Source organism: Corvus kubaryi, unplaced genomic scaffold (genome assembly GCF_017639235.1).
Source record: "Corvus kubaryi isolate FWS band 111438036 unplaced genomic scaffold, C.kubaryi_AGA036_p1.0 37300, whole genome shotgun sequence".
Classification (NCBI taxonomy): domain Eukaryota; kingdom Metazoa; phylum Chordata; class Aves; order Passeriformes; family Corvidae; genus Corvus; species Corvus kubaryi.
Genome location: NW_024581093.1, coordinates 9,908,421 through 9,934,039, shown reverse-complemented (window position 1 = coordinate 9,934,039; position 25,619 = coordinate 9,908,421). Strand labels below are relative to the sequence as shown.

The window sequence follows — 25,619 nt, the reverse complement described above, 5'->3', positions numbered from 1 at the left end:
GAATTTATTTAAACCCTTCCATATATTTGTATAGATCTTTTTTCCATTTACAAGCTTTTTCTAATTGATTCTACTTCTTCCATCTAAGGTGATGCATATTTAAGCTAAAAAGTGTACTTCTTACCACTTGATGTGAAGAATTATGAATTTGTGAACATTCTCTTGTTCAAAAAAGTAGATTGGCATTTAGGTTTTATAGCTTTCAATGTATTCCCACCTACTCAAACATAAAATTAAATATCACAGCCCTGATGAAAAGCAACAGCTCTGCACTGATGATGTAAAGGACAATATCAGTTGAATACATTTAGGTAATTTTTTTTCTTAATCACTGCATAATTTAAATAAATAAATCCCCCAGATTCTAAGAACTCAATTTACAAACGTTTGCGTCAGAGTGGTAGTGCTTCAGTTCAAAACTGCTACCAGAAATGGCTGTATTATTTCTTGTGCTAAAAGAGCAATGGTGGATTTTGTTCATTAATCTTTGAATTATGTAGCAATGAATCCAGCAAGTGGGATGTGATCCTGTGCACTACTCAAATGAGTAACTGTGCTTGTTGTCTTGAACCTTGAAGTAGGTCTCACAGATACTGTTTACAAGCAGTTTGAGGACCTAAGACCCTTACAGATAATCTTTGCTTGTTGATCTGATATGTTAAGGTGGTTTGAAACCCTTATAAACTCAGGTAGCAACTCAGCCGACATGGGGAGGGGGGCTGGAGAGGAGGTGGTTCACTTGTTACACTGATGCTGTATTAAGTGTAAATAGCTACGACTTGAATTTCCTGGGAGGCAGATTCTGGCAGTTGTCTTTGTTATTTCATGCCAGTGAGGCAAATGCTGGTGACCAGGTCTGTGGTCAGAAAGAAGGGGTGCTCACTGAATCTTTGAGTTCTGTTAGATCATTTAAGGTCATTAACTTGTGTCATTATTAAAATGGCACATAAATTCAAGATTGGACCATACTTCTGGGATGTTGTTGCATGCTCTGAGCTGTGACTCCGGTTAAGTTTTCTCTGCTCCCAGGTTGTAGTTTTGATGCATAAGCTGGGTCTAAGTGGCATCATCTAATGTTTCTGCTGCAGATTGTATGAATACAAAGTGGTGTGGTCTTAGCAAATAAATTTAAAATAAAAAACATTTTTTTGTTATTTCGCATTGTTGTTTCAATATTGTATGAGCTTGAAATGACTGATAATTCCAAAAAGAATATTAGGAGTGTTTAAAAATCTGTGCACAGTCCAGAAGTTATTAATTTGAAATACAACTGTAGAAGGAGACGGTGGTTAATATTACTGTGTTCATTTTATTTGTTGTAGTATTATTTGTAGTATTATATGCTAAAAGGATAAGAGAAAGTGGTTTTATACCAGCAAATTAAGTCTCATCCAAGAGGATACAGTATCTTGTCAAAGAAACTTCTACTTTACATTTTTAGCTAAGTTTCTAGTGATAAAGAATTGCTAATACTGTTGATAACATAGGAATTTTATTGTTAGTAATTTAACAAAGTGCTTTGGCTACAAATGATAATATCTGAGAGGTGGCTTTGGACACTAATAATTAGTTACTTGGTGTTTCCCGTTTTGGGAAAACTGAAGTAAAATGATATATTAAAGGCATGCAATGAAGGCCAAATGTACTTCCTATTCCTGACATGCCTATTACATATTTGCTGCCTTTTTCTTTCTATCCTCTTTAATATTTCCTTTTTCACTATTTGGAAGGCTTTGGAAGGTGTTTATCGCTTTAAAGCTGTTCAGAGTACTGACAGTGTTTCCATCACGTTCTCAGCTATCAAACAGAAAGGGAATGGAGCACATTCTTCTTACTGGTTTTCATTTGTAAGAAAGAAGTCGCAGTGCTTCTCAAATAGTGGTTCTTGGTAGCTCTAAACCATGGTAGGAGTCTTATACTGAGGATCAGAAGTAATACTGGCTCATGAGAAATCTTCTTTTTAAACTTCTTTTGTGGTATAAGTTTCTCAACATCTTTGGTTTGTAGTTATAGAAGAAGAAAATATGTATTGAAGAAATCTACTATATCTAATTGTTGAAATATTTCTTGATGTTATGTAATAAGATAAATCTAAATTTAAAAAGACAAGAGAAAGTGAAATTGGAGTGGAGTCTGGTGATATTATTTTTTCCATGTCTACAGTGTGCTGTTAACTTTTCATAGAAACAGAATAGATAGTTTCTGTTCAGAACAGTTTGTTTCAGGGTGGAAAAAGGGATTTTAGCCAAGGATCTTTATGCTTTCATGCAGAAATTTATAAACTGGCAAGAGAACTTGTTCGCTCAATGAAAATTTTTCACAGAATTGATCCAGTTTACAAGCTTCTGAAAATCATTGTTTTCACATAGCAGATTTTTTTAGAAGTTTTTGGCCAAAATATGAGCAGATTGCATTTTTACTGATAGGAATGTATGACTTTAGCACCATACTGTTGTTCATCAACTTCTGATAGCAAGGAGCATTGTGATTCTGGGCACTGGATCAGAAAGAATTGAAACTGCATTTATTCCTTTCACTGGCACCATATCCATATAGAGGAGGAAACATTCTGATCTGTAGCATGTAGAGATGTTCAGAAAATTTCAGGGAGATGCTTGTGAATTATTGGGCATAGGGAATGTGAGCTCCAAGCAAGACACAAAAGCTGACAGAAATAGGATAATGTGTGTTGGACTGCAGGGGCAGAGCAAGAGGTGAACCCAAGGAGGGACTAAAACTAAGAAAAGGAGAGGAACAAATATGCAAGGAAAGATGTAGCTAGAGCAGTCTAATCACAAAATATCCCCATGACCTAGAACAGAAGGTCCTTAAAATCCTCAGCTATTCAATGGATGCCACTGCAACCCAGCGTAAACCCCACATCCCTTAATATTGTGCTTCTTGAATACTCAAGGACCATTGAGCCTAAAGTAGTAAACAGTTGTGCATGAAGTGAGAATAGGCTGTGGTCGCACAGATACAATTACTTAACATAGCAACATGCATTTATGGATTGTTTTAATCTACCATTTCACAAAAGAGGATCAACATTTAGAATAGATCGTCCAGGTACCTACCAGCTGTCAGCCTTGGAGATAAGTGGAACTTAACTGCGCTGAGCAACATAACAGAACTCTGAAACTGGCATTGAGTAGGGATCACAGGTCTTCCAGACACCCCTTCCAGCTTGACTTACATCTTAACACTTACTCGATTAAAGAACATTCAGTTATCCTTTTTCTTTGAAAGAATTCAAGAGCAGGGAAAACATGTATTGATACTTTTTTTTCCAAACACAAAAGGTACAAACCAGGAACCTGGTGGGATGGATATTGTTTCATGAATGGTCTTCCAGGAAATTCTCACTCATAAATTTACCAGGTTTCCCTTTAAATCCATGTTAAGTTTTAGCATCCAGAATTCCATTTAACAACAATTTCAGAAGGTCAATCACAGCGTGCCTCATCTGCATCATTTTGGAATACATTAGCTGATTTGACATATTAGTGACAAGTGCTAATGTAACACTTAAATTTTATGAAACAAAGTGAGATAAAAATGGAAAAAGTCATTATCCAAGTCCATAGCTAGAAAGTGGCATATTGGACAAATACCCAAGAATACAAGTCTTAAAATAAAAACCAAGGAAAACAGAAAGATGATTCCTAATCAGAGCTTAAAAAGTGAGGGGAAAAAAACTGCTCAAAGTAACCTTGAAGTCAGTAGGGAAACCAGTGTGTTTATTGCTGAAATTATTTCCTGTGATTATGAAACATGTTTTCTAAGTAATAATTAAACTGAGAACACCTAATGAAAAGGCAAGGACCAGAATTTACTTGTGAACAAGCAGCTCTGTGATTATGCTGACTGCAGCTTCATTTCAACCTGCATCCATCAGTGCTGTTGACTTTGTGCTAGAAATAAAAAAAAATATGGGAGTGGAAAATCTTCGGTGGTTTTGGGGTTTTCTAGCCTTTCCACTGAACATACCTAGTGATTAAATATTGAAAAGCAATGAAAATGTTCATTGCCTCTGAAGATATACCTGGAATCTTTTGTAAGCCATGTTGTTTAAACTTTCCATAGTGTTTTGATAATTCAAGATGCTTATTTTCTATGTGAACTGTTAGTCTGGACATAGTAAATATGTGTGTATTCTCTTTGAACACTGGCAAAGAGAAGTCAATGAGTTGTGTTTCAACCATTACATTCTCACCAATAGTATTCTGATCAGGTGACCAATATATATGATGTTATTTTGCTGTAAATAACTTGTATTGTCTGTATAGAGACTAAAATCTTGTGCTTCATTTGTTTGTAACATGGCAGAAACAGCTTGTATGCTGGAACACTTTCCTTGTATTCTGTTACAGGTCTGATAAGAGACTATATGAAATACATATTTTAGGACAGCTTCTATCTGTGATTTTCTTGGACAATTTGTCACTATTCTACAATTATGCCATTGTAAATATATTTAAAGAAGTGTATTTGGCACATGTCAAATATGGAAAAATATTTTTACACTCTTTAGTTAGAAACAAATCTGATGAATTGGTGTGATTTATAGTGTAATCTTTAAATCCAAACAAAGAAATAGTTGGTGCTTTTTCATTAGAGTTTAACTAATTTATTTAGCACAATGTGGTTCTTAACATATTCTGATAGGTTCTAAGATTGCTTGCAGATAAAGCAACCGGATTTTGGATATAGCTTGGCTTTTTTTTATAAGGACAAAAAGGATTTTTTCAATTCCCTTATTTTTTTTGTTGAATGACTTAAGTGTAACAGTTCTGCATGTAAGACTGATTTGAGTGATTTTAGTAAAAATAAAGGAAGATACATTTTAGAGTGGTAGATTGTTTGTGATAAATCATTTAGTGTTGTCATCTGCAGATGGTATCTCTGCTAACTTTGTGTAGTTCACCATTGACAGTTGGTTTACGTGTTGGATTTTGTATTTCTGTTTTCGTGTAAAGACTTAAAATGTGTATGATAATTAGGAATTTGTGATAGCAAGGTAACTGTAGAGAAGCTCACTAACACTAGTGAACAATATGCTGTAAGGTATTTGAGAGCTATTACTTATTTTTCAGACAGGGGTGCTATCTGAGTTTTATATTGAGAATATGGGAATTGGTAGTGTTGTGATCCTGAAGTTACACACACTGGTGTACAGCATTCACTCAGGTGCTGGGGTTTTGTTTCCAACAGAAAGCTGATCATCACGCTGGGCAAAAAGCAGAAAAGGAAAAACGAATCTTCAGATGAATTGTCTGATGCTAAGCAGACTCCACAGAGGCCGCTGAAAGATGAAGACTCACAAGTAAGTAGTCAGTATTCTTCCTTTATAAATTTGTGTGTGTTATTTCTACAGATCTTTTTTCCCCTCTCTCCAGAAAGTTACGCTTCCTTTGACACAGTGACAGTTACTCTCACACGTCTGTGTATCTCATGGGTAGAACCTTTCATCATCAGCCACTTTCCTCAGTTGAAAATCAGAAAATCCTACAGTGTAGAATCCCTTTTCCATAATGGGACATCAATGCCCTGCTTGTATCTGTTTAATTTCAGTACAGAAGCCCATAGGTTTGAGACTGTAAGTACTTACGCTGAGCTGGCAGTTAGACCTGATCCTTACTTTGGCTGAGAGTGAAAATGCAGAGATTGCCTAATAGAAGGGACATTTATCAGTGAAACTGGCTCTTTGAGAACTTTTAAAAGGGTTTTTTCAAGCTTTAATGTGGTTTTTTTCTGAGCTCTGCTTCTGTAGAAACAGAAAAAAACCAGATTTCTTGCAGTGTTGGATCTGAAGGCAGCAATGATCAATATGCCAATAGATTCGAGTTGCTTGTGGAATACGTCAGAAGTGCCAGATGAAGAATTGAAGTGGTCAAGTCATTCTCTTGAGGAATAGCTCTCTTGTAACTTACTTCCTGCATTTTTGTCATAGATTGCCCAGGAATAATAGTAACATAGCTAATTATTTCTAAAACTTGTGTACAAAGAAGCATGAACTGTTGATAAGAGATTATATTCTATTTATGTGTGTATTAGTAACAGAATTATAACTTCTTGCTTTAGGGCAATCTCCAGTAAAGTAAGGTTATGTGCTGGAAATGCACAGGTTTTTGTCCTGTGGCATTTTCATCCACAGAGGCAAAATCAGTTTTCAAAATAAGGTGCTGTTGACTAGAAATTAATTGCATTAGTTGATGGTAGTTGTCAAAAAACAATTATGAGATACTGAATTGCCCTCTGGTGTTACACAGATAATAATGCTGGAGGGGAAAAGGGATCAGAAGCCATTTCCCAGAATGACTTCTCATTAACTGAAGTGATAGCTCATCTTAGGTAAAGGTTACATGGAAGGAACTGTAACTTCTCAGTAGTGTTCTGTTATCAGATAGACATAAATTTATAGGCCAACAAATATGATATACAAGACTGAAGATCAGTTCTTTCCTGGGTGTATTGTGTAATCACCTGCTCATGGTGTGAAGGGAAAAGAGGGTAGAGATGGTAAGGGGTGGTGTGAGAGAGAAATGACTTTTACTGCAGAGTGTCACAGCATTGCCCTGCTCTCTTTGCCGGAACTGGGGAGAAGCAGGAAAGACGTAAATTCCTTTACTTCATTAATTCATTTTCTCTTTAGTTTTCGAACATGTTCATGATTTTATTTTCAAAGAGCTGTTTAATTTCTGCTGCAAATAGCTGTTTTGAAGCTCTGGGGGGCAATTTTAGGCCTTTTCTCTCCCCTAATTTATTTTGCATGCTTAGTTTCACATTTAGTGTCTTCCTTAAATAGACAGATTTGTTTTTATTTTTATTTTTAATGTGTGATCCTACTTCATTTTGTGTCTTAGAGCCATTTGTTTATGGCCATAGTTCTCAGCTCAGGGAAATACAAAAGTTTTTTTCCAAACAGCTCAGATTATGTATTAATGTGTTGGAGAACATATGTTGATGTTTTGCTAATCACTTCATACTTTAAGAAAAGACATAGTGAGAAGAATTGAAAATGCCAGTTACATAATTTTGTATTGCTCATATTACCTGGCTTTTTTTTTTAATCCTACTTCTGTCAGCAAACTATTATTGATTTAACTGTAATGTGACACTAGTGTGTCTTTGAATTAGAAATTCCTTTTGGTGCTAACACCCAACCCCGCACGAACTTTATGGAAGAACAGCTAATCTACATAAATGTGCAAAGCTCATGAAGTAGTTTCATTTTTGCAGCTTCTCTAGAGGAATGGTCATGCCCATTCTTTGGCTTGGACTATATACGTAGGTTGCTTCTCTGTAGTTGTGATGTAGTTAAAGTACAGCCACGTCTTTTACCAGACACCAGCCAGACCAAGGGCTGAATTAACAGTCAGGAAGAAAAGCTCCTGTGCTGCAATCTCACTGTTACTTAATATCTGCTCTGCAGAAGCCAGTGTGACCACAGGATTTTGGGTTTTGTCCTATTCACAACTTATTCTCCCAACTGAGTACTGCAGTGTAATAAAACATTGCAACTTGCAATGGATTTCCTGCACAAAGATACCCTCTACTGTGTAGCTCAATATAATAAACTTGTTTCATAGAGACTGTTTTGTTTTGCTGTTTTTATTTTTGTGATGATCAGTTCTCTAAAGCAGATTATAGTATTTTCAAATGTTAGCTGACTAGTTTGATACTGCTATTTTTATCCAGTGAATCCAATTTACAAATTAATCTTACAGTTAAATAGGCAGTGTCTCATATATTGGTACTGAGGGGTTGGAAATGTTATGCAATATCCTAATAATCTTAAGTATTTGAAACTGTGAGTGAGAAGGAGTTATTTTCTTTGACTGAACATTACTTCTTCAGCTGGAATTTGTTGTCGTCAGATTCTCGCAGAAACCAGAATGAAAGGTTAGAGAGAGAAACTGCAAAGTAAGCCAGATAATGCTGTGAAACAAGCCTCGATTAAGGTGGAGGAGAAAATACAGACATTAACAAAGGAACAGACTTTATTAGCCATCACGTCAGACTTCATCAGCAACCTGACCGATCTAGTGAAATCGTCATAATTTTTTATATATAATCCACCGTTGTTTAGTAGAAACACCTCAGCTTATTTGACATCTTTTCCTCTGATTCTGGAGTTGGATGGTAACACTCTGCTGTTACACCGCATTAGGAAATCACTGTTGAAATACTGATGCTCGTGGGAGATCTGTTAAATATCAGCTTTGCTCCCATACCGTGAAAAGACTGCTGTTTCATGTTTGCTTTTGAACCCTAAAAATAAAAGTATTGCATGCTTACATGAAAGAGAAAAGAACTGTTTAATTAATTGAACATAAATGAATCACAGAGGTACATTATTTCATGGTTTTTATCAAATGTTAGCCTTTAGTTTTAGGTGCAGCTGAAGTATTGCTTAGAGTGTCCCGGAACATGCAGCTCATGTTAGGGGAAATTTTGGGTAAAACCTGTATCTCTTTTCTTTCTCCTGCATGGCAGAAGAGAAGATCAAATCGTCAAGTTAAAAGGAAAAAATACGCTGAAGAGGGAGAAGGGAAACAATCAGAAGAAGAAGCAGCTAAAGTTTCTGTAAAAATCAAAAAGAATTCTGCCCCTTTACCTGCTGAACAGCCTTTACAATTATTTGTGGTAAGTAGAAATTGGCTTGGTCTGTGGGAAGTTTCTATTTGTCTCAAGCAGTTCAGTGAATAAAGCTCCTAATTTGGAATGCATTATTATTTCTAAGCCACAGTTTAGTGTGACATTTTGCTAAGATCTTGAAAACTGGAAGAAATTACTTCTTACTATTTTTTTTGTGTTGCAAACTTTTGTTGACTTAATTGAAGTTAAGAATAAGGATAAGACTAAGGATGGGTATATCTCAAGTAATTTTTTATATGGCATAGGCATATGAAAAAGCTCTGTTCTAATCTTACCATGACTTAGAGAAGCATCAAATTATTTGGGGGATCTCTGGTTACTGAGATATTTGAAAGGGACACTCCTGCTCTCCCCACAATGAGTTCAGGTTTACACTTCACTGTTTAACTTGGTAGACTCAAACTTACTGTCAAGCCATTGGAGGTAAACAGAGTGACAGGGAAAAAACAGGAAAAAAGTGTTTATGAGATGCTTGAAAGAGTGCCAGAAGTTGTAAGGGAAGGAGAACGATGGTATAGTTGGGAACAAATCAGACAAGATTATTGCAAACAACTTTTTCAGATGATCTCTTTATCTCTGGAACCACAGCCGCAGTTGTGGCAGAGCTGTGTAATCCAATCTGCGTCTCATCTAAGACCTGCTGGAATTCCCAGCCACAGCCTTTTCTCTCTGATTCCACAGCATGTTTGTTACCTGTGTGCAGAGTAGATGTATCAGCCTGAGTTTGTCACATGCTGGGTTTCTTTCCTCTTTTTTCACCTGCCTGTCAGAGTTCTTCTCCACTTGCGTATAACTAAATTCTGGGTATGTCCAGTGCATCGGTTTAACTCAGCAGGGCATTCACAGTGTCTGGAAAGCATCAGAATCCCCAGTGCTTGCAGTGAGTGTGTTTGGCAGGTGAGCACTGCAGCTGATGATGTGTGGAAGGGCCGGACTTGCTGTACTTCTGCATGTAATCCTTTCTGGGTAGAGACCTGGATTTTAAATACTACTCCCAGCCTGTTAGGAAATGCTACTGGTAGAGGTTAAATTTACCTTTATTGCTCATCTTCTGACAAGCCACTTGTGGTTGAAGGTTTAAAGCCTGAGAGAGAGGGCGTTTACTGCAGTTTTGTAATATTGTTTTCCTGTGTTTATAGGAAAATCCAAGTGAAGAAGATGCAGCAATTGTAGACAAAATCTTATCCTCCAGGGTAATAAAGAAAGAAGTAAGTGATTGTCATGGAATAGAATACTTTCTTTGAAAAAGGGGTTTGCATCTATCATTTTACATTTCCCCTGAATTTCCTTTCCTAGATATCTGCTGGGATGACAGTAGACACAGAAGAGTTTTTTGTAAAATACAAGAACTAGTAAGTATTAAAAAGTTGTTTCATTAGATGTGTTGACTGCACTGTTAAGTATCATATTTATATACTCAAGTTTTGTATTGTTTGAAGGTTATTTTGTCATCTATTGAGATTTTTCTTTACCACTTTAATCTTTAATTTTCTAAGAATCTGCAATATATTGATAGTAATAATTCTAAAATTATCAGTGTTGTGAAATCAGCACTGTCCAATAAGCTGGCAGCCTTTATTTGCCAAATAAGAGAATTTTTTTAGAGAAGATATTTATTAGATTAGAAGATATATTTATTAAATTCAGCAGGGACTATATGCCTGAAGTAAATTTTAATTTCGTGAATTTAAATCAGAGGTGTTTTGTGAACCTAGATTAGATTTACAGTGTCATGTATTTAGGAGATGCCGATGTAATAGTCTTACTGTTTCAAAAAGAAAGAAAAAACTTGTGGTAGAAGTGATTTTACATCAAAAGCAGGAAATAAGAAAAAAGACTGAAGAAAAAAAAGAACTTTTCCCATACTTTATTTTAAATTTCATAACTATTTTCCTGTTACTACTCAATTCTTCATGCTGAAAATCAAGCACATTTTAAATTTTACATATGTGAATAATTTAATCAGATTTTTGCTAATAAATGTAATCTTTTTTTGAGGCTCTGGTTCCACATGTTGTTGGAGAACATTCACCTCATGTTTTTTTGAAAGGATAAAGTCTGTCTTTTCATCTGAGAATGAGTAATCCCCAGCTGTACTTTATTTCTAGCGTATCTTTAGAAAGCTTAAAAAATGATGACAATATACTAAAAAAGGGGGGTGAGGAAGAAATATGTGTCCTTCTGTAATGTAATTTCAGAAGGGGTCTCCTGGGGGCAGTTAGATGCTGTAGGTACTGGTGCTGATGTTTCCTTCTCCTTTGACTCTGAGCTTCTCTCCCAGCCCAAGCCAGTGACAAGTTCCTCTCTGCCACGGGCTCTGCTGCTCCTCACTGAGCTTTCTGTGGGCTGAGCTCTGTAATCCAGTAGTGCTTGTGGAGAGATGGTCACAGGAGGTACATGGGAAAATCAGATCCAATATATTAAGTAATTTATATCTCTGGGTACTTTCTGATAGAGGTGTCAGTTTTTAAACTTTACTTGTTTAAGCTCACTTGAAATAACCTTGTTTCTCTTCTTAGGACACATGAAAGAAATTTGTGAATCTATAGAGTTCTATAGATTCCAGCTCAAAAATGCTGCCTTAACTTGGTGCTGCAAGATGATTATTTGGAGGAATAAATCTTGGATCTTTATGGTGTATTCTGTTATTTTAACTGTATATTAAAAATAGATAGTAAGCTTTTGCTTTCACCAGTGCGTTAATGTCAATCTCTGATTTTAGCTCATATCTCCACTGTGAGTGGGCCACAGAACAACAGCTTTTAAAAGATAAAAGAATCCAGCAGAAAATAAAACGATTCAAAGTAAGGAAAGCACAAAGAGCTCACTTTTTTGCAGATGTGAGTATGAAATATAAATTAAATAAGCTTTTTTTTTCCCTTGTAAAATTGTGATTAGTAGTTTGCTTTTATATAAAAGAGCTGATTGTTAGGAAGTAAAAATAAGCCATTGGTGTTGCAGCAGGAGGGTGGGTTATTTAATGCAATTTTAAGAGCCAGTCTTCTGGAGTCACTGAACTAACCTGACTTACATGGTTTAAAGTGGAATTGGCTGAGTAACTACTTAGAAGTGGTAAGGAGGGAAGAATTACGTCAGTATGGCTAGTTTCTCTAGGACTTCCACAAGACAGCATTTCATCCAAGAATGAGTGGATCTAGTGTCAAATTCCTCTTCAGTGAGTGCTGCCAAAGAGAACCAAGGGGATGTGTGCAGGGGGCTGGTATGGAATTTAAGGTCTGTGCAAAAGCCTCAATAATTTCCAACTACCAAATTAATTTTGTGTATAATGAGACCAAGTCTTAACAAATACCAACTATTTTTGCCTCTCTACTGATTTTAATAATCTTTCCCTGCAGATGGAAGAGGAACCTTTTAATCCTGACTATGTTGAAGTAGACCGGGTATTAGAAGTGTCTCTTTGTGAAGATAAAGACACTGGTGAGGTAAATATGTGTTAAAGCAAGTCAGGAAGATACAATTGTCAAACACTACTTGGAGGTGTAATTTTATCAGATCTCACAGTAACACTTTATTGGTTTTAAAACTTCACTAATATTTTTAATGAGACATGACAATCTTGTCCTTTCCTGTGCTAGCTGTGGATTTGAAAGAGAAATCAGCATTTAATAGCTTATATTTTTATTAGTATTAATAGGTCACAGTAGACAAAGCTTAGGTATTGACTGACATAAATGTGAGGTTCAGTAGTTGTCTTGTGGGTTCCATCAAAAGGCTGTGTCTCTGACAGTGGCATGGGGTCACTGGTAATAAAAGCTTTAGGCAGACAGTGATTTGAAGCTTTGATAGCCACCAGTGAACCTTTCCCTCTGTATTTATCAAAACTCTTTCTTTAAATTTAAAGTACCTCTTCTGAAAAGCTATTACAGAATGAAAACATTCTGAGATTAAAAAAAGAAAATTAAAAAAAGAAAACAGAAAAGCAAGTCAAGCAATTAAATTGCCAAAATTCAGGAAGAGTCTGAGACAAGTGGAGATCAAAGACTGAGAAGAAAGTTGTTGATTAAGGCTACTGGAATATCTGTAATGCTTATTCTCCTTGGTAGATAGCAAAATGAGCTGACTTTTACCCAGTGATTTCTACATTAATCTTCCTAAAGCAGGGTTGAGAGTTAAAATGACTTTTCATTTGTATGCAGCAGATTTGTCATTATTAAACTTTTAGAAAAAATGTGTTGTCATAAGACTTTACCCTTAGCTTCTGGAAGGATGACTCTTTATTTGGTTTTTAAATATTTATGTACCGAATCTAAATAAGATAATCTGCTTTGGTTCCATTTTTTTATATATGTTGTTCATCAAGACTGTAAAGCTCTATCAAAGTTTTGTTGATAAGACTCTGGTTTAGGAGCTCTAAAGCTCTTTGGTTTAGGCCTAGGTAGCCTGATTTGGAGAGTGGAGGAAATGTCCTGGGTAGCACTTGTGTAGTTAGTCCTGCCACCCTGCCCCATTTCCACAAATACCACAAATACTGTAATTTATCTTTCCTGAGACTAAACCAAGATCTACTTGTGGGTAAGTGGGATTGAAAAGTACTCCACAGGTCTACAAAAAGTGGCAGAGTGTGAGGAACCAAGGATGAGTAGGTAGCTAACAGGAATCTCCATTGAACATTTAAAAAATTGTTAGAAATACACTTTTGATACCAGCTCTTGTGTAAGCAAGCTACTCTAATAGTAAGGCATATTAGCAGTCTGTATACTAAATTAAAAACTGATAACATTCAGAATTTTCTTCTGCAGCCTGTTATTTACTATTTAGTAAAATGGTGCTCGTTGCCATATGAAGACAGTACGTGGGAGCTGAAAGAAGATGTAGATCAAGCAAAAATAGAAGAATTTGAACAATTACAAGCTTCCAGGCCTGACTCAAGGAGATTGGTAAAATTATACCTAATTTACTTGTCTGTCTTGGTAAATCTGACTTGATTTTCCCAGCTTTAAACTCTTGTGTTAAAACCTAAGGCTTATTGACATTCTGTGTAAGGAAAGCATCTGTGTGCCTTGTTACCTAGGAATAATAAAATACTCAGGTAGGCATAGATAAATATTCTCATCTTAGTTGTTACACTAAAAAAATAAAAATTTTTGCTTGGGAAAAAACCTGAAGTGCTTGAGCTTCTAACTGAGCAGTGAGCTGCACATTGAAACTGGCTATCACAGAATCTGAGCACCTTTAAAATGAGCAGAAACCAGGATGATGTATTAACACCCTTTTATAGAGAAGAGAGTTAAGTCTTGTGCTTCAGCACTGAAGAGAGTTGGCAAATGAGATCTGTCAAACAGATTCTGTAATTTCTTCCTGCTTTTGTTTTTCTTCTTGTCGTTAAATAGCTAGCTGAACGAAAGAAAAATACGTGTAATAAGGAAACATGTTTTATCTTTAAATTATCAATCTTCTGTCTCCTAGAGCAGGAGAAAGCAAAATAGTTCTATTTCAAGTCCTGTATGTCATTGTCAGAGTAGGACATGTGTCCTGCGTGGTGTAGTACAACACTTGTTCTAACTTACTTCTTTTACATAGCTAAATATGCACAGTGTTTTAATTCGGAGGCTTTGGAATTTATTTTAATGGTTTTTCCATCTACAGATAATGACAGTAGTCACGATTAACATCTTTATATTATATTGAGTTCATTTTTGTAGTATTTATTTAAAATACTGACATTTTGGCATGTGGGAAGAAGAGCTTTTATACCTCTGTTACCATATTTGGCTGTGAGAGAAAAAGATGATTAAAGCGCAACTGTACAACTGACAGTCATCTCAGCATCAGCAACAAGTATTTTTGCTTCAGGCTTCAGCAGCTACAAGAAATTATTTGCTGACTGCAGCCTTGCAAGCAGGAGTGTGGCTGCTGTGGGTGTGGGGGAGTGGACAGATGGCAGGTGGTGGGAGAGGGGAGGAAGCCACAGCTGCTGGGGAGGGACAGCTCCTGCTGTGCCCAGACCTGGGTTCAGGTGATGCCGACGCTGGCAGTGCAGAGAGAGAAAATTCACGTGGAAAATTCAGAGCTGCCACATGAGTCTCGAGTGAATGCAAGCTTTTATAAATGTTGAGAAATGGGGAGGGAGTGGGGGGGGGAAGTACAGCTGGTGAGAAAAGCTCTTACTAAAATTACTTCACTTGAATGTGTGAGTTTGTTCACGTTGGGATAGAGGAGCTATCAGAAGAGTTTTCTGCTGGAATCCTACCTAGTATCAGTCAAAAACTATGATTTCACTTCTAAATTGCCTGCTAAGCTAGAGGCCAGGCTGTTCTGGCTCCAGGCTTGGGAGCTAGTATGTGTGTATATGTAAGTATTTTATATGTAGCCTCTCAGCTTTCCTTAGCTTGCTAGGGCCCTGAAGGTGATACACCTCGATACTGTCAGTCTGTTTTGTCATGGCCTTTGCATCCTGATCCTGCAGATGCTGATGCTGACTTTGGTCTGATCCCTTGGGGAAATCTATTCAGGACACTAAACCTCTCAGAAGTTTGCATTTTTTTGTACTCCTGACCCTGGCTTCCTGCATTGGCTGTGGGACAGAGTGGTCAGCATTGACCAGGGCAAGTGCAGAAGGGAGAGGGTAAGATCACAGTAACTGTGTAGATGCCCAGACTGCTTCAGCATCAGCATTCAGAGCTACCTAAGACTTCAGGGGTGTTGGTAATCCCAAATACTCAGTTGGCTTTCTTGTAGGTCAGCTGCCTGTTCTTAGAGCTGCCAAAGTGAAATTTCAAGTAGTCTTGAAATATCATATATAAATGAATTAGAGTGTCATATTATTCCTGCTAAAGTATTTGTATTCTACTTTCTAGAAACTAGTTGCTTGATTTTATTATAATATAGTCTTAAATTAATTTTAAAAGTAACAATTCATAGAGAAAAATAAATACAAATTTCAGGTTTCTGCAGACTATTAACTAGTAAGTGATGTTAACAATGACACTTTACTTTTAAGTTTGAATAATAACATTCTAAATCTAAAGTGATACACTCACAAAGTAGTGCAGTTAGATATTTCGGAAAAATAAAGCATATCTCAACCTGTATGTATATTAATCTTTCCCTTAAAGGATCGACCACCTCCAAACTCCTGGAAGAAGATAGAACAGTCCAGGGAATATAAAAATGGCAATCAGCTCAGGGAATATCAACTGGAAGGACTTAACTGGCTCCTATTCAACTGGTACAATAGGTATATGCATGGAATATTTTTTAATGTAGATTTTGAACCATATGGAGTGAATTGCTGTTATTTGGTATAAATACTGTTTTAACTAAAAAAATTGCAATTTCTCTGCTTATAGCTAAAAGGATGTAACTGGAACAAATTTCTCTCCCTTTGGGTGTGCAAGGATGTTTTTATCTACAAAAATTAGCAAAATATTAAAATAATGCAACTAACATTTTTAATGGCTAAACTTTCATAACTAAATTTTCAATGGCTATGAGGAAGTTAAAACAAAAACAAGAAAAGTGCAAGCTTTCAGAATTTTTGAAACTGGGAAATGCATCTTTTAAAATGATTGCTAGAAATAGTATGTATTTCAAAAAAAGTTACCTCTCTTCAATAAGGCTAGTAAATAATCTTATTATCTGAATTTTAAGCTAAAGTTAATTTTTGTTCCTTAATGCTATGTGATATGAACAGGAATATAATCACTTTGAAGATCTTTTCCAGAATGATGTATTTTCTCTGTATCTAAGTTGAATTTCTATTAATGAATCTTCCTGCTTGCTGTATTTTCAAACTTCCAGTTGCGTGTCCCTCATAGAGATGATGGCAGCAGGCATAGCATTTACCATTGATCTGCAGAAGGAAATATGATTTTAATTCTCATTCAAGCAGTGCAGAGCTGTGTGACACCTGCAAACAGAGTGAAGGGCTGGAATGTATGGCTGAGGGCAACTATGGAGTGGTACTTCATGCAGTAACTTAGTTATAGGCATCTGTCTAGTTCTGGAATCAAAAAGGGAAATCTGTTAATGATGCTCTAATGGACTCCTTTCATGTGAGTGTAGCTGGGATACTTCCCATCTATGATTTCTAGGGAATCTTCATTAATTTCTAGCAGTTTTGTCAAGGTGAATGTGCATGTACGAAACCTGCTTAATTTAAATTCCTTTAATTAGGGCAGAGGTAGTCCCAAAAGAATACTTCTGGAATATTTTTGTAGGAGAACTTCACAGAACACTCCATTCTCAGGTTTTGACGATGCTAAACCTGATGCAAAGCTTTACACAAAAGTTTTGTGAGCATTCTTTCACCTTAACAAGGGAGCACTTGCAAGGATCTTTTTGCAGTTCCTCTGTTTTGACTGTTGTTGTAAACTGGTATATTTGAGCTTTGTTTTTTGTAAATTGCTCATTGTAGTAACAGCTTTAGGACGGTCTGTACTTTCTTTGATGGTAGTAACAAATAAATATTTTTTGCTTTCAGGCGAAATTGCATTTTAGCAGATGAAATGGGCCTTGGCAAAACCATTCAGTCCATTACGTTCCTGTATGAAATCCTCCTGACTGGTATAAGAGGCCCTTTCCTGATCATAGCTCCGCTTTCCACTATAACAAACTGGGAGAGAGAATTCCGCACGTGGACTGACCTGAATGTTGTGGTGTACCACGGAAGTATGATCAGCAGGCAGATGATTCAGCAGTATGAGATGTACTTCAGGGACTCCCAGGTATTGTAAAGTCACTTGTGTGCAGTAACTCACCCAAAATATGGTTCAGGTGGCAGTAATGACAAGTGTATTTGACAATATCTGTGTGTTTATCTTGGTGAAAGTCATTTCATGTTCCAGGATGTTACATATGAGCATCTTCAACAAATGCTTACTGGGTAAATTTAGTGGCAGTGTTTTGCAGCAAGATGTGTGTGTTGTTTCACTGTGCTGAGTAGTTTTGCAATTGAATAGCAGTGATGCTGATACTCTTGTGGAGATTAAAGTGTACACAGATGGTTACAGTTGGGTCCTGAATTTGAAGAGCAGGGAGAAAGAAAACAATACTAATTAAGCTCTGCTACCTTTATGTAGCTGTTGATTTCCTTTTGCTGGTGTTAACTGTGCACAGTTTGCTTTTCAGTCTGAAATATGTACCCTTAAATGGCATGAGAAAACCTTGAAATCTCATTATTTTAAAAGGTTTTCATTTTTTCTATATTGTGCATAATTTTTTTTTAATTGTCATGGTATTTCTTCAAAATTGATAAGGCTGAGAACTTCTTATTAATTAGTGCTAAATATCAAAATGACATCTTGTTTGTCTAGTGAGTTATTCTATACTGCCTTGCTGAAGGCCTTACATATTCTCCTTGTCAGACCAATGGAGTAAACTGGATAAAAAGTTTTCATTTAGCTCTCAGGTGGAACTGTGATTACTTACTGTATGACTGCTAATTGTATTAATGTCATATATTTTGATTGACTGACTGTAGAATTTTTCCAGTCACTCTTTCAGATTTTCTCAGGGTTAAAAATGGGGTTTTATCTACATGCACCTTCTGAAACAGTTCTGTTAGATGGTATATCTGTAATTCAAAAGTGGTTAAAATTTTACTGTTGCTTAGATAATACCAGATTTGGGTCCATGAATATTACTCTTTAGTATTAGTTAGAGAGTTACAAAGATTAATAAATGTGATGGCAAAGCAATTTATAATGTAAAATCCAGTGTCTGACTCCTGGCAAAATTTCAACAACAACAAAATCTGTAAATTGAGTAGATGGGAGGGAATGTAACAAATTGTGTGTGTTGATGAATTTCTAGGGCCGTATTGTTCGAGGTACCTACAGGTTCCAGGCCATTATTACAACTTTTGAAATGATTCTTGGTGGGTGTCCAGAATTAAATGCAATCGAGTGGCGGTGCGTTATTATTGATGAAGCTCACAGACTGAAGAATAAAAACTGCAAACTTTTGGAAGGACTAAAATTAATGAATCTTGTGAGTAACTACAGTTCACTTTTTGGGGTTGATTTTAGTTCAGTATAGTATGATAATAAATAAAAAATTTGCTTTACATGCCGAAAAAGACCTCTCAAGTGGTCTTTCTTGAGAGATAACTGTTCCTGATACTCTTCAAACATATGTGGTTTTGATAGCTGATGCCGGTATATTTTTGATTAAACAAAATGTGGCAAGTTCTCACTGTAAGCATAATCTATTTCTGATGATACTGTTATATCGTTTTAGTTTTGATTAGGATGAAAATATAATTTCAATTTTGCTTTTGTTTTTGTGCAATGTGTTAAAATCTGGAAAGTATTTTAAGCAAATTATTTAACAATAAAAGCAAGCAAGTAGTGGAATTTTAAACAGATTTATTGTCTAGTCCAGTAGTTAAGATTTTTTAAAGCAGGTAACTACCATGTATCAGATGCACCAGGACTAGTTTTGCATTTTTTTTTTATTGCTTCATTATTACTTTCTTTTGGATTCTCAGAAGTCATCTAAATTGCTTTCTTATACGTGCTTAGTGTATACTTTCCACGCTGTAGAGAGGGAGGATTATAAAGGTATGAATATTACAGGGGAAGTCACTGTGTTCACTCATTCTTTCATTAAAGATGTAGGGAGAAAAAATTAGAAGAAAAGCTACTAGAAAATACTTACTAGTGTTTTTTAAATAAATCTGCTTATCTGTATTACCTGTGTTCTTAGTGACACACAGAACTGGTATTTTTGGGGTTTGATGCTCAGACGTAAACATTTTGGCGTATGTGTGCAAATCAGGTTATGTAAGGTTTTTTTTCTTTTTCTAGGAGCATAAAGTGCTGTTAACAGGTACCCCACTGCAGAACACAGTAGAAGAATTATTTAGCCTCCTTCATTTCCTGGAACCATTGCGTTTTCCTGCTGAATCTACGTTCATGCAAGAGTTCGGAGACCTTAAAACAGAGGAACAGGTATAAGTTCATCTGAGCTTTAGTGTTTAAGAGGGACTTCCTTTTAATTGAGCTACAGTATCACCTTATGTTCCAACAAACTGTTGTGCTTCCTTTAGGTTCAGAAACTACAAGCTATCCTGAAACCCATGATGCTCAGGAGATTAAAAGAAGATGTAGAAAAAAAGCTGGCTCCTAAGGAGGAAACTATAATTGAAGTAGAACTAACTAATATTCAGAAGAAATATTACCGAGCTATTTTGGAGAAAAATTTTGCTTTCTTATCCAAAGGAGCAGGGCAGGCAAATGTACCCAATCTGGTTAACACTATGATGGAGCTCAGAAAGTGTTGTAATCACCCTTATCTCATCAAAGGTAAATACAGGATAAGAACTGATTTTTTTTAAACTTTTTTATTTTTATTTAAAATATGTAAGAATTTTGTAATAATTTGTTGATGTTTTCTTCAGATTTTCCAAGGATTGGATTAGGGAGAAACATTTTTTTGATAGTCACAAGACAAACTTGTGAGACATTTGCATATTTGAGGCCTGAAGCTTGAACTTTTTCTGTAGGATTACACAGAACATTTAGAAGCAGTTATCTCATGGAAATGGTACAGCTCTTTACAAGCTGTATGAACAAAAACTTTAAGGTCTAAGTTTTAAAATGAATGCTTCTTTCAAGTTATATGATCTCTGTCAGTCTTCAGTGCTTTTCTCACTTACTGATAACTGATGTTTTTCCTGACTTGCAAAAAAAGACACTTCACGCTCCAAAAGTTCTGGCTGTGGTTTCAGAAGTAGTATTCAAAATACTGGGTTATTTTCAAAGACTCATGACCCATTTAAAATATCACAAAGAGAAAAGAACTTCTTTTTTTGTAGGTTTTTTTACATAATACTTGAGAATAAATATTTCAGTTTCTGAAATTTGGAGGAGGGGGGTTCACCTCATCCAAGGTGTTTGTTCTGTTTAAAAACTTAAAACTTGTTTTCAAAGCTGATAAATATAAATGTTCTTGCTTAGACTTCAGACCTATCCAGAACTCTGTTCTGTCTCCATCAGTGCCTAAAGGGGAATATTTAGAGTACAGCACTGATTTTGGTAACTTAGATTTGAATGTATGTGGAGATATTTGTGTAAATACACCTATAGATACGGAAATACATCCTTTGATAGGTGCTGAAGAGAAGATCCTTGGAGAGTTTAAAGAAACATACAGTCCAAGTGCTCCTGACTTTCACCTGCAAGCAATGATCCAGTCTGCTGGGAAATTGGTTCTTATTGATAAGCTTCTTCCAAAAATGAAAGCAGGAGGCCACAAGGTCCTTATCTTCTCTCAAATGGTGCGCTGCCTTGATATTTTGGAGGATTACCTTATACATAAAAGGTAAGATTCATATTCTGTATCCTGTAGTGTATTGTTGTGTGAATGGTAGTGCAGGATTAATGACAGCAGCACACCAAAGCTGGGAGTTGTTTAGTTTGCTAATCAGTGTGAAACTTTGTGTTCTGTGTTCATTTGTTCACTGACTAATTAAAAACTTCAGAGGAAAACTAAGGAGAGGTTGTCCAATTTGAGTAAGCGATGTGCCTTCACTTTGTTGCTTTTTCCATTAAACATTCAATTATGTATATACTGGTTTTACATTTTCTGTCAGAAACCAAGTAAATTCAAGCTTATCATTGCTTGTCCAAACCCCAGGAAGCACTGAATGTGTTCTTCACTTACACGGTGTTGAACTGGAACCAGATGGATCCAAGATACAGCTCCTTGCTTCAAAAGGAGTATAAGGACAAAATGATAAGCAGCTGGAGATGTGTTTTTTATTAATGTAAAAGTGCAAATGTTCTTCCTATCTTTCCTAAATTGACTGCTTTGAATTTTGCAGCAGAGCTGGACTCCCAGCCATAAACCTGCTCCATAAGCTGGCTTTGGTCATCACATGTAAATGCACCCTCTGATTATTACTGACTGTTGACTCAATGAAAATGAAATGCTTATTTGGGCATATGACTAAATAAATGCATAAAACCTTAAACTTGGTTACAATCAGTAGTTGCTGTATCAACCTGAAAATCTGTAACAAGGCATAGTTCTTGTTTTACAAGTGGATTTGTTGCAATGTACATACTGCTTTGAGGTGTGTAGTTGTCAGTGAACTACATCATAGTAACACAGAGTTAACATGTTGAAAAACAAAAATTATTAATGTTAAGCCTTCCTGCAGTGGATACTGGAATACTGGATAGTAGATTATTTTAATTCCTCTTTTGGTGATAGTTTTATATTAAGGCTGTCTGTTGGAACTGGGAGTGCAACAGTTTCTATGTTTTATTTTAAAAAATTAATTTTAACTTCATAGTAGTACTTATAATTCAGTATGGAAAATATTCCTTCTTCTGCAACGTTGTTACATTTAGACCAGTGAATCATATCTACAGGTGGAATCTTCTGAAATCCATAAAAGCCGAAATTTGCTCTGTGCTGCCATTTGGTTAGAAATGCTGGAGTGCACACATGAGCAGACTTAGCACTTGACAGAATTCAGGCCTGTAGGAGATAGATGGCTGCCTGCCAGAATGCCTGTGGTCCTGTGGATTATCTGCTGTGCCATTTTATAGCTGATGAGAAGAAAAATGGTTGTGAGGCTTTTTGACTACTAGATACACATTCAGCATCTTATTCAGTTTACAAGTACGGAAGTATTTGCTCCCTTTTTAAGCATTTTACTTGATTTCAGAAGTCTCGAAGCAGTCTTTGTAATTGTCAAAGTTAACAAATGACAGTTTTACTTCAGGCTTGAAAATTTGCTGGGTTAAGTCTAGGAAGCCTTGGTAAAGACTGTTAGAGGTGCTGTCATGTCATTTTTGTTCCATTTCTCTTCAGCTTTACAGAATCAATATGCTTTTGTCCAGTGACAGCTCACCAAATTCTGCTTTCTGCTGATTACTTGGTTCCCCCTAATGTGTTCAGACAATTTGGTGTATAATACAAGAGTCCACTGTCCTGCCTCTGTGATCCTAGACCGGGATCCAAGGATAGTATGTGAAAAACTTGAGCGTCCACATAGGACAGGGTGTGTTCTAATGCAGCTAAGTGCCATGGTAATATATGTATAATCAGGTAGTTGCTTAGTGGACAAAATGCAGAAGAACTTGTCTTAAAATGCTCAGTGTTTGGACTTGCTGATGTGTGTTGGTGCTACAGACATGCAGGTTCTGACGTGATTCTTGGTTCTGTTACCCACTGCTAATTAGAGTTAGTCTTTTTAACTTTCCTTCTCTGTAAAGAATAAATCTATAAGCAGTAGATCTGTTCAAATCCACCCTTAAATGATAAAAACATTTGTAATGCTTTGTGTGTTGTATCTGTGGCCGTTGGCAGGTATTTGTACGAGCGAATCGACGGGCGCGTGCGAGGGAACCTCAGGCAAGCTGCCATCGACCGCTTCAGCAAACCAGACTCAGATCGCTTCGTCTTCCTCCTCTGCACCAGGGCTGGGGGCCTGGGCATCAACTTGACTGCAGCAGATACCTGTATCATTTTTGATTCTGACTGGAATCCTCAAAATGACCTGCAGGTAAATTTCTTTGGTAGTGAGCCCTAATTAAACCCGATGGATGAAAATTTCATCACTTTGAATATTGTCTCTGTTTGAACACACGTAATTTTAAAACATTCATGTTTCTAAGGCATGTGTTTAAAGTTTTTTGATGTCTTCTATTCTGGACAGATTTCATTTGGTTGGGAACTTTTTCTTTCAAATTGGTGACTTTTGAAAAATGCAACACAGTTAAAGTCAGTGAGTTGATAAAACCCTTAAGAATTGATGACACTGTGAACCTGGGGGCTATATTTTGGATGAACTGACTGACACAATTTATGGAAATAGAGGTGTTCAGTTGAAACATAATATACAGAAAAGGATTAATATGCATTAAGAAAAAGTGAATTAATCAAATCTAGGAATTGGATGCTGGAATTGAAATAATTCTCAAGTTGCAGCTCCTTTATTGTTCATATCTGGAGATCAGATAACTTAGGAGCTAGCAGGTCTTTTTACCTGGTGTTACTGCAAGGGAAGTACCAGTCAGGAGCATTCAGCACAGGTCATTCATCTGCATTTTACTTGCTACACTGTTCAGAAAACTGTTCATAATGTGTAAAATGTCTGATAGCTTCTGTTTGCTTAAATGTGTATTGACTCCTTTTGAGTTCATGCTCTTGTTTTTGGCTTGGGCTACAACAGAAACAGGTTTTTAAAAATCAGTATCTCGTTCCTAGGTAAGTCTAGTTTCTAACTGCCCTTTTCCCATCCTTCCAAAGGCTCAAGCCCGATGCCACAGGATTGGTCAGAACAAAGCAGTGAAGGTCTACAGGCTGATTACACGTAATTCCTATGAGAGAGAGATGTTTGACAGAGCAAGTCTGAAGCTGGGACTGGATAAGGCTGTCTTGCAGAGTATGAGTGGAAGAGAAAACAGTGTTGGTGGTGTATGTAGATTTATTTCCTGAAATAACCTTCCTTTTGCTTTTGTAATCATGTGGGAATTACTTTAAATCACAGAAGCTGCCACTTTTCCCTTTTTCTCTCATTTGCATCTCCGTTCTGTTTTCTGATGTGGACTAGCAATATAGTTGATACAATTTTAAATATAGTCAGTTATTCTGATAAATCTTTCACCGTTTCTTGCCTCATAAAGTTCAAGGTAGATAATGGCAAAGTTTAAAACAAGGAAAAAGGTTTCTCTTTGTTTCCTTGTATCTTCTCATATTAATATAGTGTGTTGCTTTAATGTAAGTATGAACAGGTAATTCTTTTAAACATGCACATCATGGTTTTGAGAATAGCCAAAGGAAAAGAGAGACACACTTCTAAAAATGTGTACTGTAACCACCTAATTTATTATTTCAGCTGTTAGCTAGACTTTTCTCTTAGCTTTTAATACTCCAGAGTTAGGCTTGTAAATCATAAGGCACAGCTGGGTTGTGGAAAGATGTGAAAGAGGAAGGGAAAAGACTTCCAGGATTTTTTTTAACTGTCTAAACCCAATTTTATTTGCTCAGATCCAACAACTCTCCAAAAAAGAAATAGAAGACTTGCTTCGAAGAGGTGCCTATGGTGCCATTATGGATGAAGAGGATGAAGGCTCCAAGTTCTGTGAGGAAGACATTGACCAGATTCTGCAGCGTCGGACTAAAACGATCACAATTGAATCCGAGGGAAGAGGCTCCACATTTGCCAAGGTGCAGAACAGCAGGATGTTCTGTGACAGTACAGAGCTGTAAATGTGGCTGGATGTTGAAGAGTTTAGGCTTTATTTTTAAATTAAGTTTACTTGTGTTTAATGGGTGTGTATGTTAGGTACATATTTTGGGTTCTTGCATCTGTATGTTTATGTTAACGTGCACATAAAAAATCCAATTGGCACAGACAGATTTTGTAAATGCCAGGTGCAAGGAGCATGCTTGAACAAAGATGAGGAATGGATCTGTACTGCTTTGGAAAAGGCTGGGGGTTGTGTGAAATATAACAAGCTGCATTAACCAAGAATATTAAAACAAATTTGTTTATAGATCTATTTGTATTTAGATACAGTAAGAGCAGGGGAAAATATATATGACAATAGTTATTAAGGTTAAAAATTGTCAGGCTTATTCTGAAAATATGTAAACAAAGGATATATTTTGAACCTTAATCTTTTTTGGTCAGAATTGGAAAAGCAAAATAAGAAACCTCCTAAAATAGCAGTGAGTGGAGATACTTTTTGTACATGGGAAGGAGACTGAGAGTGTAAAATACAAGCAGTAAAACTGAGCTTGGGGTGTGGGCACTTCATGAATGCAATTGTGAGAATTCCAAAATAATTAAAAAGGCAAAGAAAAAGGAAGACTTGAAATACAGTAAATGTATATTTATATTCTTAAATAGCAATATTTAAAAATATTATTTATTTACATGTCTATTTAGGTTTTCTTATATCTTGCTGATTATGGCTTAAATAAGAATTAGGTTTCTAAAGATCGTCATCACTGTCTTTTTATCAAAAGAGTTAGAA

At 36.2% G+C, this 25,619-nt stretch overlaps 1 protein-coding gene across 7 annotated transcripts in view; it reads left to right on the top strand.

The window, feature by feature from the left end:
• The window catches only part of CHD9 (chromodomain helicase DNA binding protein 9), an 87,273-nt gene that overhangs the window by 39,417 nt on the left and 22,237 nt on the right, over positions 1-25,619 (top strand). For all 7 annotated transcript variants that reach the window (XM_042027512.1, XM_042027509.1, XM_042027511.1 and 4 more), the window contains 16 exons: positions 5,215-5,326; positions 8,500-8,649; positions 9,801-9,869; positions 9,958-10,013; positions 11,384-11,501; positions 12,018-12,104; positions 13,422-13,559; positions 15,738-15,859; positions 17,105-17,348; positions 18,436-18,612; positions 19,431-19,574; positions 19,673-19,928; positions 20,736-20,946; positions 22,945-23,140; positions 23,887-24,054; positions 24,628-24,807. In XM_042027512.1, the coding sequence (XP_041883446.1) occupies positions 5,215-5,326; positions 8,500-8,649; positions 9,801-9,869; positions 9,958-10,013; positions 11,384-11,501; positions 12,018-12,104; positions 13,422-13,559; positions 15,738-15,859; positions 17,105-17,348; positions 18,436-18,612; positions 19,431-19,574; positions 19,673-19,928; positions 20,736-20,946; positions 22,945-23,140; positions 23,887-24,054; positions 24,628-24,807 (2,428 nt within the window). The remainder of the gene's footprint in view (positions 1-5,214; positions 5,327-8,499; positions 8,650-9,800; positions 9,870-9,957; positions 10,014-11,383; positions 11,502-12,017; positions 12,105-13,421; positions 13,560-15,737; positions 15,860-17,104; positions 17,349-18,435; positions 18,613-19,430; positions 19,575-19,672; positions 19,929-20,735; positions 20,947-22,944; positions 23,141-23,886; positions 24,055-24,627; positions 24,808-25,619) is intronic.